Below are 15,192 nucleotides of genomic sequence, written 5' to 3'. Positions count from 1 at the left end.
CACATGTGGCCTCAAGGTTTCCCACACCTGCACTAAACAATTCAATTTTTTAAGTACCATTCTTGAAAAATGGGCCAAAAAAATTTGTGACATACTAGAAAGTGTGCTACATTTAAAATCAGAGTATCTGAGTTAAAGATGCTAGCTCTGCTTACTGTGTGACCTTGGAGAAGTTAACATACCTTCTCTGGAAAATAGTATTTCATCTCCAAATTGAAGGTCTTGGAATTTAAAGATCTCTTAGGTCCCCTTCCTGGTTAAAGTCTTCTATTATTTAGGGTAGAAATGTGAAAAGAGCTCTGGGCTAGGACTCCTGGCTTTTAATATCCATATATTTTTTGATATTTGTAAGGAATTAATCCTGTGAATAATGAGTAGTCTCACTATTGGGAAAATGTGGAACAGTCAGGGGGGCCAGGCATTCTCAGAACCATTAAATACAACATATGAAGATTTAACACAAATCTCCTGTCTTCCTTGTTGTATTATTTTAACTTCCTAAATCATCTAATTCCCCATGGAATCACTGAGCATTGGGACAAGACCTAAAGAAAGTAATCTTACCAGCAATTGAAGATAGTCTGCTCTTCAGAGCATGCAGTAAATATCCCCTAAATTATAGTTCCCTTGGAATACAAGACTTAGCAAATTCATTTACACATTTGCAGAAATAAAAGCGAAGGATTTCTCCTGCTAAAACAAAAAGCTAAACAAGAAATTACCCAAAGTTCTACTCCAAGCAACATAAACATAAACCTTTAATGTGAGTTAGACTGGTAAGAGAACAGTGGATTTTACTTACATTTGTATACTTAGACCAAAACTCCTCATAAGCAAAGGTGCCACAAAAGAAACAAATCCCAGTTGTCATGATATTTGCAAATTGTTGCACGACAACAAATCGATGTAATGTGGGTTCCATTCTACCACCGTCTTTTTAATGTGGAATCAGTTATCAGAAGCTTTGGGACATTAGGTCCATTTTGTTCAAGAAAGAGAAACACACCATGGCCATAGGCCTGTCCTCTCATTGGGGGTTAGAAGAAGGAGGGAAGGGCCATGGGGGACAGGAAGCATATGGAAAAGGAGAACCCTGAACAAAGTAGAGACTACAAATAACCCATAATTAAAATATAATAGCTGTTGGAAAAAACAGAACTAGATTCCTGCAATAGCTAAACATGCATCAATCAATAAGACCAAACAGACCCAGAATGGCCCCTGTATATCCACAGAAACTTAAGGTGGGAGGGCCTATTTTAAAAAGAAAAAAGTTTATTAGAAGCTCAGCTCCTCAAAATTCTCCTTCCCACTTAAAACTCAAAAATGGAAATTTGTGCAGTATCTACAAATAACATGTTCACCAATTTGAAAATATTCATTTGGTACTAATGTAAATAACTGGTTTATGAAATTAAAACAAATTAGCCTGTGGGACAAAGTTTAAGAGATTGCAGTCAAAGCTACTTGGCTGCCTCAAGAAACAGAAGAAATCAATTCAGATGAAGAGATTAGTTACGTGAAATCACATAGTATTTCAAAGAATAAAACAAAAAAAGAACCGTGGTAACCCTAGAAGCCAAGGTGTTCACAGCACCAACTTTTTAACAGTGCCCCTATTGATGAGAATTTCTGGATATATAATTTTGATTACATATTGATTTATCTTTGTCTCAAATATAAGTGGTAAACAAAGAGACCACACTGTAGAATTCAGGTAAAGACACAATTCTATGAGATCTGTGCTAAAGTTATATGATGTTTTTTAAAGGGGTCAACCTGTACCATACAAAAATCAACTCAGCATATGTAGAATCTTTATAGGTGCTTTATGAATTTATGTTTTAACTAGGAGGGATCCACAAAATAGAGAACATGAACAAAAGAACCAAATTTATAGTCAATCTGACTCTGGCTTTTAAAATCAGATAATTTCAAGTGATTTAGTGCACCCCACCCTTAAGGTACACAAGGTGCTCTGCTTATCTTTCTGAAGCAAAGATGTACAAATGGGGAATACAAACAATAATATTCCGGACTTGAAGCACCAATAACAGAAACTCAAAATGAAGTGGCCAAATATTTTAAAGTCTTGATTCTTCTGTGTATAAATCTAACAGAAAATAGCAAATTCAGCACCAGTGGTAGTAATGTTTTATCAACTAATCTTATATAATTCAAGTCTCTGAAAGGTCAAGGTGAATGTTCTCTAAAGGATGTACATGGAGGGGGGGAGGAGGAAGGGGAAATGATTACATTTCTGACCATGGGGCTAACTGCTGAATTCATTGGGGTGAGGCAACCAACAAGTTACATGGGTGTCACTGGCCTATACTGAAGACAATCCATCAGATCATGTTTTCTTATATCTTACTAAACAAAATTCCAGTAAACGGTATGTAACTCTGTATCTCTATAAACTCACAGCTATCTTCAAAACAATAGAAATTTAAAACTACAAAAGATGAGTTGTATTCAGCAAATATAAATGGTAAATTTAGGCTGTGTGTAGAATGTTTATCAGACTATTTACAATGCAACACAGAGTGTGAGTTCAGATCTCGCCAGCTTCTCTTTCTTCTGATCTCTTTGAACCAGCGTTGCCATTTGTACCCTCATGCCATTTTTCAGCAAAGCTCTTTTCCCTCCTCTCTTTATCCTGGGACTTCTCTCTTGAAGATTGATCTCTAGATCTAGGAAAGAGAAACACCAATCAATGAGTGGAAGTTGATAACGTTTCAGTGGGAAGGCAGTTTCCCTCCTGATTATATAGGTAACCATTAGCAAATCATAGGCAGTGGGACACAAAAACAAAAAGGCAAGTATAGATTACATCCTTTGTAGCGACCAACATCAGGTAGAACATTCCCATTAATTTGACGTCAGGATATTTATGTTCAAGTATGAATTCATGTTTGACTACAGTGGCCTCTGTTCAAAACTTAAATTCTGGGTCTATGACATGCACTCACTGCTGCTGGGATGATGATCTGCTTGAAGTCAGGCAGTCATATCTCACAAGAGATATGACTCCTAGCAATCACATAATCAATGTTCCAGGAACACTGCCCATCCTCCCACCCTTTAAACCCCATTCTGAGCCCCATCTCCACCCTCGCCCACACACTGGCAAACACTTCCATGGTAACTGGCAAGGAATTAATTCAAGTCTTTTGCATACTGAGTCTTTATTTCAGTTAACCTCATCAAACCCCCAGGTCAAAATTCCTGACTAAAAACTGTTAGGACCCAATGACCCTGGTAACACAAAGAGAAGGAGCTCACTCCTGGTTGCTGCTACGTGAAGGAGTCAGAGTAGTTACTTGTGTTTCGAACTTCTGTCTCTGGAACCTCGTCGATGACCCCTGCTATGGCTACGTGAGCGGCTTCGGTGGCGCCTATGTCTGTCCCGAGATCGTGACCGGGACTTTCGCCTCTCACGAGAGCCTGACCTTGACCGCCTTCGTCGCCTGTCCCGAGATCGTGACCTAGTTAGAGGCGGCAAAAATCCAAAGCTATGGATTCTGAAAAGAATAAATAATACCTCACATTTACACAGCATGTGCTTTACAGTAATTTCGTTTGAGCCTCACAACTCAATGAGTTAATAAGCAAAGCAGGTATTTCCCTCATTATACAAAATGGGGAAACTGAAGCTCAGAGATCAAAGGCACACAACTGATAAATGGCAGTCAGGTTTGAAGTCAATTCTTCTCAATCTCTAATTTAGTGCTGTCTTCACTATCCCTCAGCTGTTTTATATTAAAAATGAATAGCCTTAAGTACATCTCCAGGTCCATAGCTTTTTAAGCAACCTGATAAGTTATTTACACCTCTCTTATATACCTTTGCTGACAAAGAGTATCTAATGGAACCAATGATCAAAGTTAAGACAAATATCAAAAAAATTTCTTAAAAAAATTTTTTTTTAAATTTTCAGTTCCAAATTCTTTCCCTCTACCTCTTCTCCTACTCATTGAGAAGGCAAGAAATAGGATATCAAAAAGCTTTCTAACAAAGCTATAGCAAAGTATAGGAAATGGTTTCCTATGGAAGTAGCGGGTTTCCTGTCACTGCAAGGTTTGAAAAATAACTGTGGAACAGTTGGTAGAGAGTGGGGTCTAGAGTCAGGAAGACCTGAGCTCAAATCTAGCCTCTGACACTTACTAGCTGTATGACTCTGGGCAAGTCACTTCCCCCCATTTGCCTCAGTTTCCTCATCCATAAAATGAACTTGAGAAGGAAATGGCAAACTGCTCCAATATATTTGCCAAGAAAACCCCAGAAGGGGTCACAAAGAGCCAGAAATGACTGAACAACAACAAAGATATTATAGAAGCAATTCATACTCAGATTCTTTAGTCTAGATGACTTCTGAAGTCCCCTCTAAATCTGGGATTCTATGTCATTGGTGAATGCCAGATTCACAGTGCCCGAGGGATATGATCTAATCCCTTAACACCACCTTTTAGTGACTTCTCCTTATTCTGCCAATTTGTCCTGTTATTTGTCTTTTTTACTTATATCTGGTGTCCCTTTTTTCCTAATTATCTAATGATATTCTAATGATATTTCACAGTATTCTAATAAAGCACTCCTGAAGACACGCTGGTTAAAATTTAAGGCTAAAAAGTTCAGGATAAAACATACTTGTGTGGTATCTCACTCTATTATTTGCAGTGGGAAATAGAATACGAGCCAGCACAAAGCATGTCTTCCTACTTATTATGTCGGCCTCAGTTCCCATTCCTCCTGCTCATTGATAGATTACTGGTTCCCCTATTAAGTTACCATCCCCTCTGCTTCTTCCCTCCCCCCATTCCCAATAAGAAAATCTCATCATACTTTCTCACCATACATATACAACACACCCACCTTCTTCGATCTCTAGTTCTTGATCCAGACCTGAAAACAGAAAAAAAGGTGCAAGCATTTAATTTTCCACAGCCACTGTATTGAACTAAATAGCTGAACAGTTCATATTTTTTATGTGATGCTTCTGGATTTACAAAGTGCTTTCCCCACAACTACCCTCTGAAGCAAGTGGTATGTTACTCTCACAGTATGGAGCCTTACTACTACCAAACATACTTTTCTTTTCCTCTCAGCAAGCTCCTCCCACCACATGTGACATAAACAGGTTACATGGCCTATTAATGGGTGGAAAAGATCTTCAAATCTAAATTGTTATTACACATGGAAATGTTTTGCATGACTGCACATGTATAACCTATATCAAATTGCTTGCCTCCTCAATGAGGGGGGAGGGGAGCAAGGAAGGCAAAGAGTTTGGAAGTCAAAACTTAAACTCAACTCTACCAATTGCAGCTTAAATGATACCACACTAATTGTATCTTGACTTTACAAATCTTCTTTGTTTACAGAACAATTTTTATTTCTTCCTCTTCCTCTGGGGATAAAACATGCAGAAATGAGATAAGTGATGAAATCAAAGAGTGGGCAAACACTTTTTTGTTGCTTTAAATTTGCTGTTTCCTACATAAACATGGATGACTACAAAATAAGGTTAGCTTTCACTCTTTTTTCCCATTACTCCCCTTTAAGCCTTTTAAGTTCTAGTCAACTGTTCCCTCAATTTGTCCTGCCCCCCTGCCAGATTACATTCACAGGCCACTCCACAAGACTGGATTACTCTCCTTCCTCATTTCCATCTGTCAGAAGTCTTCTCTTCCTTCCATAAAGCCCTTCCTGATCCGAAAGGCAGCCATTACCACTGTTGTATCCTAGTTTAAAGAGGGCAAAATCTGGGATCAAAGGACCTAATGTTCAAATCCCATCTGCCACTATCTACTAGCTACATGACCTTGGGAAAGTCACTTTTTTTATGGCCTTTCATCATCAGTAAAACGAAGACGGGATTGAACTCAACCTCTACAGTCCTTTCTAGTTCTGAGTCTTGGATCCTGTGTGAGCTGCTCACCAGAAAAAATCTTTCCACTGCTCTTATCTCACTCTACCTTATGTCCTACCTATCTGCAAAATGTGTCCTCCACATTTGATTTCAAGCTCTACAGTGTTTTCATCTTTGGATCCCTACGGTCTAGTAGGAATTTATTAAATTGTCATATTAAATTTACAGAATCGTATTCATGTTTACTGGGAAGCTGTTAAAACTACAAGTTCTTCTGAACTAGCCTCCACACCATTTGATTTCTCTCAGGTGTGACTGCTGAAACTCACCTTCGGCCCATCCTTTCTTCTCGTTCTCGCTCTTCTCTCTTCCTCAAACGATCTTGATTTCTTTTCTCCTGTTTTTCTGCCACTGTTTTCTAAAAGCAGAGATACTTCTAAGATTCATATACTGTGAAATTTTATAGACAAAAACCCACCAAGAGAATGGTTTTACAAGAATTCAGGAATTTAAGGCTCTTCATTCTGCTACGGAACTGTCATACAGAAGTCAATTTATTTCTCTAGGCACATTTCACAAATTCATGATGATAAAAATCAATCCATCGAACAAGTACATCTAGATTTCATCACACTCCAGGAGTAGAAAAACTTTCCCAATCATCTAATTCATAGTATTTCAGTGCTTAGCAGAGTGCCTGGCACATAGGCACATGAACAATGCTCACTGACTGACATTGCTACCAAGTGATAATAATCCTGTATCAACCCAACTTCCTAATTCTATACCTTCCTCTTACAGCTATGTTCTGAAATATCTGGTGCTGAGTCACCTGCAAAATCTTACCAATGACATGCTAAAGACAAGCTCCCAGGGGAAGCACATATGAAAAACTATCTGCTTTTAAGCAAAGAGAGAAGCCAGTTTAAAGTGTGGTTGTGAAGTATTCTGAGCTAGGACAACAATCTAATGAGTAAATAAAGCTGCCAGCCGGCACAAAAAAGGTAAGCAGTTTTATTCTGAGAGAATTCATTACCAGAAACTCATCAACCAAAGCTTTGCTTTAACTTGAGTAAAAACTTTATTTTCTTCCTGTCCTACTTTCCAAGCAGACTGAAACGGTCAGGCCTCGGTTGATCCGGTGAAGTGGGACACAAAGGCTGTGGCCTCAATATGTCACCATGACAACAGGCAGGGGAAACAGCCTCTTCACAGGCATTCTCTGACCAAAAAGTCTATTTCTGTGCCTTAGAAACCAAAAATAGGAGGAAAAGTTAGGAAGAAGCCGGGGTGCCATGATATGCCAGCATTAACAGACTGTAGAGGTGCTCCTACAACACTGCAAGTGAACAGTCCTTATGCTCAGTTGCTGAGGTATTTATTACATTACAATTTTTGTAAAAACCCCACAAATTTTAAGTACTAAAAAAATCGAATAAGGATAGTGTGGCAGAGTGGGGAAAAAACCAAACACTGATCTTGCAGTCAGAAAGACCTTCATTAATTAAGGTCCTAGTTCTTCTACTTACTGCCTCTATTCTTATAAAATGGAGATAACACAGGAACTACTTACCTTGGAGGATTGCTCTTCAAAGATAAAATAAGAGCATATGAAAAGTACCTTGATAAGTTGTAAAACACTACATAAATGCCAGTTGTTAAAAAGTATTTAGCCTGTCTTTAACATAAGGAACTTCAAAGTTAAAAAATCAAAACATGAAAAAGTTTAACTTAAAACCAGGAAAGTTAAAAGCTGACTGCTTCAGTATAGAATCTGAAGCATCCTGTTACAGAAGTCTGAAAGATAAGGTTTCAATCTTATGACTTGGCTCCAATGAAGCCAAACATACCTCAAAGGAACTGAAAGGAAAGAAAAGACCTCCTCTTAACAGATAATATAATCAACTTACCCTCAACTGATCCAGTTTCTCACGAATCTGAATAAATCCCAAGTGTAATTTGCCCCCGAAGTGATCTGCAAGACGACGATCATTATCATGGAGACCAAGGTATGCAGAACACACCTCACAGACTCGAAGTTTCTGCTGCTGGAAACTGGATGCTGGCATGGAATTTCTATATTCTTCCTAAGTAACAAAAGGGGGAAAAATTGATTCGAGATCTCAAACTTTAAATTCCCACCTCTCTTGCCTTCTACCAACACTCTCATTCTTTTGATACTGTCCTTTGTCATAAGCCTCTTGATCTCTGGGCCCCTGATATATTGCTATTCTGGCCATCACTCCCATTCTGAACTCACTTGTTTCTCTATCTAGTCTGAAACCTTCTAGTAATTATAACGTGCTCTCTTCATTTCACCTTCCATATCTCCAGCTCTCTACAAACTGCATTCTGCTTTTTATGCTGCTGCTAGTTGATTCTGGAGAAGGCTATGCTGACAGACTGTTTAATTAAGTCAGGAGATCTAATTTCACCCAGGTCAGCACTTGTTACTGAGCAATCCCTTTAACTTTCTGCTAATTCCCTAGAATTATGCAGCTGCCCCAAATCTTTCCTATTCTCCATAAGCCAATACCACCCACTCTTCATCACTTAGATAATGTTCCTTCCAATTCCAACACAAACTTTTTAGAGACAGAGACCCCAATGCTCAGCTAGCTTCTCATCAATCAACTCAGTCGACCCTACTGGTTCTTATCTCCTTTGACTTCTCTGGAAGACAATCATCTTGGTAGTAAGCCAACTAGTCACCCAGATTTCAAATATCAATTCCAAGTATAGAGAAGAATGTTTCAGTAAAATCAGAGTGGCAGTGGAGATCTTAAGTATAAAGGAGAAAAGTTTTATTGAATGAGTGAATATAGATGAACGCTGCACTGAGCTAGCTTCTCTCCTAATGCTACCAAATGTTAAGGATAGCGCCCTAGATGGGAGCTCTATTGAAATCAGACAGCTGTAAGAACACTTTCGTAAGTGTGTGCTGTATAGCTTGTTGTACACTTTACAAACTATTTTGTGAACAGTGAAGACGAATGATTTCCCCTGTGCCCAAACTGCTTCAGGGACCTGCTGGTTCCTGACTCTGCTCAGTAGTATAGTAGGGGTTCTGTTGTTGCAATTTTTCTTATATCGTTCCTTAACTACCCTCCTTTCTTTTCTTTTTTTTCTGGGGAGGCAATTGGGGTTAAGTGATTTGCTAGTGAGTTAAGTGACACAGCTAGTGAGTGTCAAATGTCTGAAGCCAAATTTGAACTGAGGTCCTCCTGATTCCAGGGCTGGAACTCTATCCACTGCAGTATGGTACTCTATCCACTCAGCCACCTAGCTGCTCCTTCCTTCCTTTCTTTAAGGATAATCCTTTCACCTGAAGTCCTTCTGTGACATGGGTTCTATCTATTTTCTCTTGTCTTTGCTCCTTCCCTTTTGCCAGCAAACTTACTCAGCTTAAATCTATACTAAAAACAATCTATTTCCTGAAAGTTCCTATCACTTTTCTTTCCTTTTTTGTTGACAAACTTTAAGAGTAATTTATATTTACTACTTATATACCAACTACCCACTCCTTTTATTCCTTGCAATCTAGCTTCTAATATGACCACACAAGCTTAACACTGAAAGAAAATCTCCTAATTGCCAAGGGACTTTTCTGTCACCTTCCAGTGTTACCCATACCTTGTTGCCAGTAATTTCTTAATTGCCAAATCTGATGGTCTTCCCATCTTACACTGGCTGGAAGTATAGCCAACTACTCACAGGCAAAGAAATTTCTGACCACCTCTTTCCAACCTCAACTGGCTTGTCCCTTCCTAGGCAACCAACCAAGCCTTCTTGCTGTTCCTCACACACACACACTACTCCATCATCTTCTACCTCTGTGCTTTACAAATACTTTTCCCTCATGCCTTAGTCCACACACTCCCCTCCCCTCTGCCTCTTAGAACCCCAATTTCCTTCATAGTCTGACCTCCTACTTAAGTCTTTCTCAATTCTCTCCAGCTTCTGATGTCTTCTACCAATTTTTTTAAAAAATTACCTTGTATATATTTTACATACACACATATACATACATGTTATCTCTTCCCATAGAATATAAATCTGTTGAGAGATAGCACTGGCATTTTAGCCTTGCTCACCAACGCCAAGGAAAGAACCTGGCATATAGCAAACGCCTCTTAATTCCTTTAACTCTCTCCTCCAACTTCTGTTTCTTCTATTTTTCCCCATGCTTAAACCTACATGTTCCCTAAAGTTTTGTCCTGGACCCTCTTCTTCAGCATCTCATTCACTCTCAAATATTAAAATACCACACTGATTAAGATGGCTAAGAAAACTCTCCTTCCAGAGATCTAGTTTCACATTCTCAATTTTCAGTTGGACATCTTCATCCAATATTTTACCAACATTTCAAAGTCAACAATCCGTAACTGAACTCAGTATCTTTGCCTCCCAAATTCAAACTTCTGTTCGCTGTACCATCATCCTTCTGGTCAACAATCTGCCAAAAATACCAGAATCTACCCCTGCAGTTTCTCTCCCCTCCTGTTCCCACTGCCAAGATCTAGTTCAGGTAGTCATTATCTCTCACTTGAATCACAATCATGGGGTCTTAGTGTTGCACCATCATAGAAATCTCTGGCTGGTCTCTTCCTATTCTCACTATTTTCCTACTCAGCATAACAATCCAAACATAAAGAATAATCTTTCTAAAACAAAGCGCTAGACAAGCTACTCCCAAATGTCATTTCCTTTGCAAAGATGCTTCACGCTCCCAAATGAATGTGATTGTGATCTCTCTCTTCTCTGAAGGGCTCTGACACTTTGTTTTTATATGGTCTAAAGGATTTTTACATACCAGTCTTATCTCCCCTACTACAATGTAAGTTCCTCAGAAACAGAAATATGAAATGACATCTATCTATATTATCCACTGATAAATAATATCTCTACTTAGGTATCCCAAACTGGTCAGCAGAGGTACTGGTACCAAGCCATACTACCTACATGATCAACAACTCCATACCAATCAATTTCCTCAAGTCATTTCTGCCAGAAAAAAAAATTAGAACCCAAAACTTCCCAGAAATTCCAGTAGTTGGTTCTCCTAGCATTTGAAAAAGATTAGCAAAGACCAAAAACATGTTTCCTTAAGACACATTAATAACAAAGATGTCTTTTTTTCCAAAGACAAAATTACCCTCACCTCACAAAGACTGGAAGCATTTGCTACAGCATGGTATAAAGATACCATTGGTATTTATATATTGATACATATAGAGAAAAAGATTTTTGCACCCCTGCAGAACCTAGAGCAAAGTAGGTAATCAGCAAACATTTGCTAAACTGGACTGGAAGCAGATCAATCAATAATACAGAATTTGCAACTTGCACAATGAAGATGCTCAAAGTAGCTAGGAACAAGACCAGGATTTCAAGGCCTGGCTCAACCACTTACTGTGTGACCTTGGGTTTCTTTACCATCCATAAGACTAAGCTAGTTATAGTTATCTAAAGCTTTCTGTCAACCTTAATGACTATCATTAAACGACAAAAAACATCTGAAGCTGAGGCACCGTAAAGAGCACTAGATAGAAAGACTAATGGTTTTCAGGGTCTTGGTTTGCTCATCTATAAAATGGGAATAATACTTCCAGACATTCTTCCATAAAACTGTACAGAGTGTGAAGCTCAAACAAGATGACAGTGAAGGGCTTTGGAAGCATAAAATTCTGTATCAACACCAGTTTGTTTTTTTTAAAAGATTTCCAAAAAACAAGCGCTTTATACAACAAATAAGAAAACAAAAAGGTTGGTACTTCTAACACTGGCCCTGAACATTAAGAGAAGTAGTTAAAAGTAATTATAGTACGAACAATGTCAAAGAAATAGTGCCGTAAAGGATTCCGAGCCTCTTGAAACCCAAGTGGTATACTGAATAGAGAAGGCATATGGCTTTATCACCTTACATTTTAGCATCCAGGAGAATATGTCAGTAACTTCCACAAAAGACGGAATTTAGAAGGGGGAATATCTTCTGGATACTTCCCTTCAAGACAACTAATAATATATACTAACCAAAAAAAGTCATCTGAAATCAAGTTCATATTTGAACACTGATGTCGCCCACTGTGTATTCTAACAAAATATGGCACCGAATATTGATAAACCACACTTCAGTTACCCAGGCCTTCACCTTTCTGGTGGAAAAAGAATACAAAACAAAAAACCCACAACACAAAGCTCATGACTGTTGTTGTTTTCTTACCAGCCCTGTGATTTCACTGATGTGATAAACTCCTGATGAAGACACTCCCTCAATGCAGTACTTAAACCCAAATTCAAATATTCTTAAAAGCTGGAAGGAAATCACAGCCCAAGCTCTGGGATGGCTGGGGAGAGAAGTCTGGGGAAGTGCCTCCAGAAATCTCTGAGCTTATCCTTTTCCAGAAGAACATGAATCTTCTCATCTGAGCAGTTCCCATATCTAAATCATGTACTCACATGAGTTAGGCAGAGATGATCTCCATGATGATCAAAGCAAGAATACTTGAGACAGATCTCCAACAAGTACTCACACAATTTGTTTGAAGACACCCAATGATGAGAAACTCATTACCTCCCCCAAAATAACTCATTCCTCAAATTACTATATTAAGAATGTCTAATAATACACTGAAATTTGTCTGCCTATAATTTCTATTCAGTGGTCCTGGTGCTTTCTTCTGCAGCTAAATACAACAAGCTGAATTCCTCTTTTGCCAAAAAGACCTCTGAATATCTGAAAATACATTTCCCTGCCCCATCCCCCCAAGTCTCTCTTTTCTTTAGGCTAATCAGCTCTAGTTCCTTCAGTGCAACCTCTTAAAACATGGTGATTCTTCTTGTACTTGTCACATACACACATAACTCACTCCAGCTCAAGAAAGGCCTTCCTGAAATAAAGCTTCCTTCCAGAACTATATACAATATTCTAGATAAGAGTTTAAGAAAGGGAGAACACTAGTTGCCTTTATGCTGGACATAATATATTTAACAATGTAGACTAAAATGACATTAGCTTTTTTTTGCCATGTCAAACTACTTGAAAGTCTATTGAAATGAGTATCTTGCATCAATGGTAGGATGGTACAATAGAAAGTACAAACTAGTAATCAGAAGACTTGTGTTTGAATCTCAGCTTGACCTTTTTACTAGTCATGTTTTCCTGAGCAAGTTTTTTCTTTGAGCTTCTCTCAGGTAAAAATAGGTACGTTATCTACCCTGAAGCCCTTACGAGAGTATCAGAACTTCCTAACAAACCTCAGCTTCTTTTTTCTTTGCTCGAACTTTCTCCACTTCCATAAGGATCTTCTGGGATTCATCCACATTTCCTTCAGCTCCCAGCTGTTCAGCTTTAGCAAGCAGTTTGCCAATTTCTTCATTCAATTCATGTACTTTTTCTGCCTAGAGGAGAGAAGAATTATGGACACAAGTCTGAAAACTTTTTTTTTGAAGTCTGAAAACTTCTTGCAACATTCCTACTGTGTTTCAGAAATGTGTGTTCAAGGAACAGGGGTCATATGGAAGCAATCCCAAGAGCTATACTGTGGTTTATATTAAGAATGGAACTTTTTCTTTCCTAACACAAACATCAATTGTTGAGGCTTTGAATTTAAAGCACATTCCAGTTTTTCTGCTATTCCCAATTCGGTCTTTGTTCACAATGCCAGCTTTACATGTAAACCCCAACCCCTCCAATCATAGCTCAACCTTATTCTAATTCTCACTGGTCAACTGTCATAAAAAGTAATCTTCCCAGGATTAAAACATACAATGAAAACACACATTGGTTTTATTCAACGTGTCAACATCACATTACTATTGTATAGTTTTTACCTCAGCACCATTTAATTCTTCCCCTAATCCAAGATAAAAAATCACTAATGCAAAAAAGAAAAAGTCAGTATAGCAAAAAAGAATTTATGTATGACTGGGGAATCATGAATTTAGGGCTCTAGTCGAACTAGTTGTGTAATCTTGGGAAAGCGAATTCTCCCTGGGCTTTAGTTTCTTTACCTGTATGGCTAGGTGATCATTAAGGTCTAAGCTAGATTACATAAGTTCTGATGTTCCCTCCAGCTCTAACATTGTGTAAGTATGTACTCCATTAATTTGCTTCATTACACACAATGCTCATATTTTAACCGTTTCTACTTCAGAGAGAACTCTAACATTAGAAAAGAATGATGATATAATGGCAAAGACAAGGAGAACTGAAATTTAAGTTAGAAATTAAATTATAGGTAATTTCTGCTGAAAAGGATTCTTTACTGTTAGAAACACTTCTTTTCTGTTGAAAAGTGCCATTAAACATGACTTTCCCCAAACACAAAGCATAGGCAACCTGTATTTCTAGCAAAGCCAAAATGGTTTAAAGTATGCAGATAACTGACTCACAGCATTTACAACTGAAAGGGACATATTCAAGGGTCACATGAGGCAATTAAGCAGAAGAGCCACAGTTTGAACACAGTTTCCAACTCTAAATTCAGTCAGTCTCTGGCTAAATCACAATTACCTCATGCCTCTTTAGATTACTCTGAGACTCTAAGGAGTCCTAGGATGGCAACAATCAGGGACATATTTATTTGGGTATATAATTAAAATACTTGAATCGTTTAAGAATCTGACTTTTCACCAGTCTTTCATCCACTAAACTCTATCCAACTCAATTAAGACTTATTAAGCGGTCTTCAAGAACTCCTGTAACCAAAATTTCAGTCACCCCTTGGCTAGCTGTTAATGAATTTTGTTAGGCTAACCCTCAGATAACAGACATACAGTCTTGTATGATTAGCAAGAGAAATAATTAAAAACATGAAAATGCCAATTTTTTTTTACCCTCAGTTCTAATTTCATAGGTACAGAAAACTTCCTTTGGCAATGCAGACTTGTAAACTTAACTGCAAATTACATTCTGAATGAGATGTCTGAAAGTACCAAGAGATTATCAAGTGACTTTCCCATTGTAAGAATGAGTTAGGACAAAACCCCAGATAGTCCTGAATCTGAAGACAACTTTTTGTCTACTACAGCATAATGCCTCTAAATTACAATTAGCCAACCACTGTGAAATGATTAGTAAACATATGAATAAATAGGTCCACAAGTTCAACTGACTAGTTTTATAAGAGCTGCTTTTCCAGGCAATACCTTGGTAGCACTCTTTAATCATTTTTCAATCAGCAAAATTTCAAGTGGTGACTGTGGTATGGTAAAAAGAACCCCAAACTACTGCAGGAAAACAGGCATACTGATATACACTACTGTGTATGAATTAGTGCAATAATTTGGGAAAGGAATTTGAAATTGTGACAAAATTA

General features: G+C 38.1%; 1 protein-coding gene across 5 annotated transcripts in view; it reads right to left on the bottom strand.

Annotated features, from left to right (window-relative positions):
- Positions 1-728: 728 nt before the first annotated feature.
- Positions 729-15,192, bottom strand: part of LUC7L (LUC7 like) — a 45,198-nt gene continuing 30,734 nt past the window's right edge. For 3 of the 5 annotated variants that reach the window (XM_036738349.1, XM_036738350.1, XM_036738348.1), the window contains 6 exons: positions 13,130-13,273; positions 7,783-7,959; positions 6,202-6,290; positions 4,876-4,905; positions 3,286-3,488; positions 729-2,693 (listed from right to left, as the gene is read on the bottom strand). In XM_036738349.1, the coding sequence (XP_036594244.1) occupies positions 3,320-3,488; positions 4,876-4,905; positions 6,202-6,290; positions 7,783-7,959; positions 13,130-13,273 (609 nt within the window). In that variant the 3' untranslated portion in view covers positions 729-2,693; positions 3,286-3,319. The remainder of the gene's footprint in view (positions 2,694-3,285; positions 3,489-4,875; positions 4,906-6,201; positions 6,291-7,782; positions 7,960-13,129; positions 13,274-15,192) is intronic. The other 2 variants (XM_036738347.1, XM_036738351.1) reach the window with 1 other exon arrangement.

The sequence above is a fragment of the Trichosurus vulpecula genome, chromosome 9 (genome assembly GCF_011100635.1).
Source record: "Trichosurus vulpecula isolate mTriVul1 chromosome 9, mTriVul1.pri, whole genome shotgun sequence".
Taxonomy (NCBI): Eukaryota; Metazoa; Chordata; class Mammalia; order Diprotodontia; family Phalangeridae; genus Trichosurus; species Trichosurus vulpecula.
This window is presented reverse-complemented; position numbering and strand designations above follow the sequence as displayed.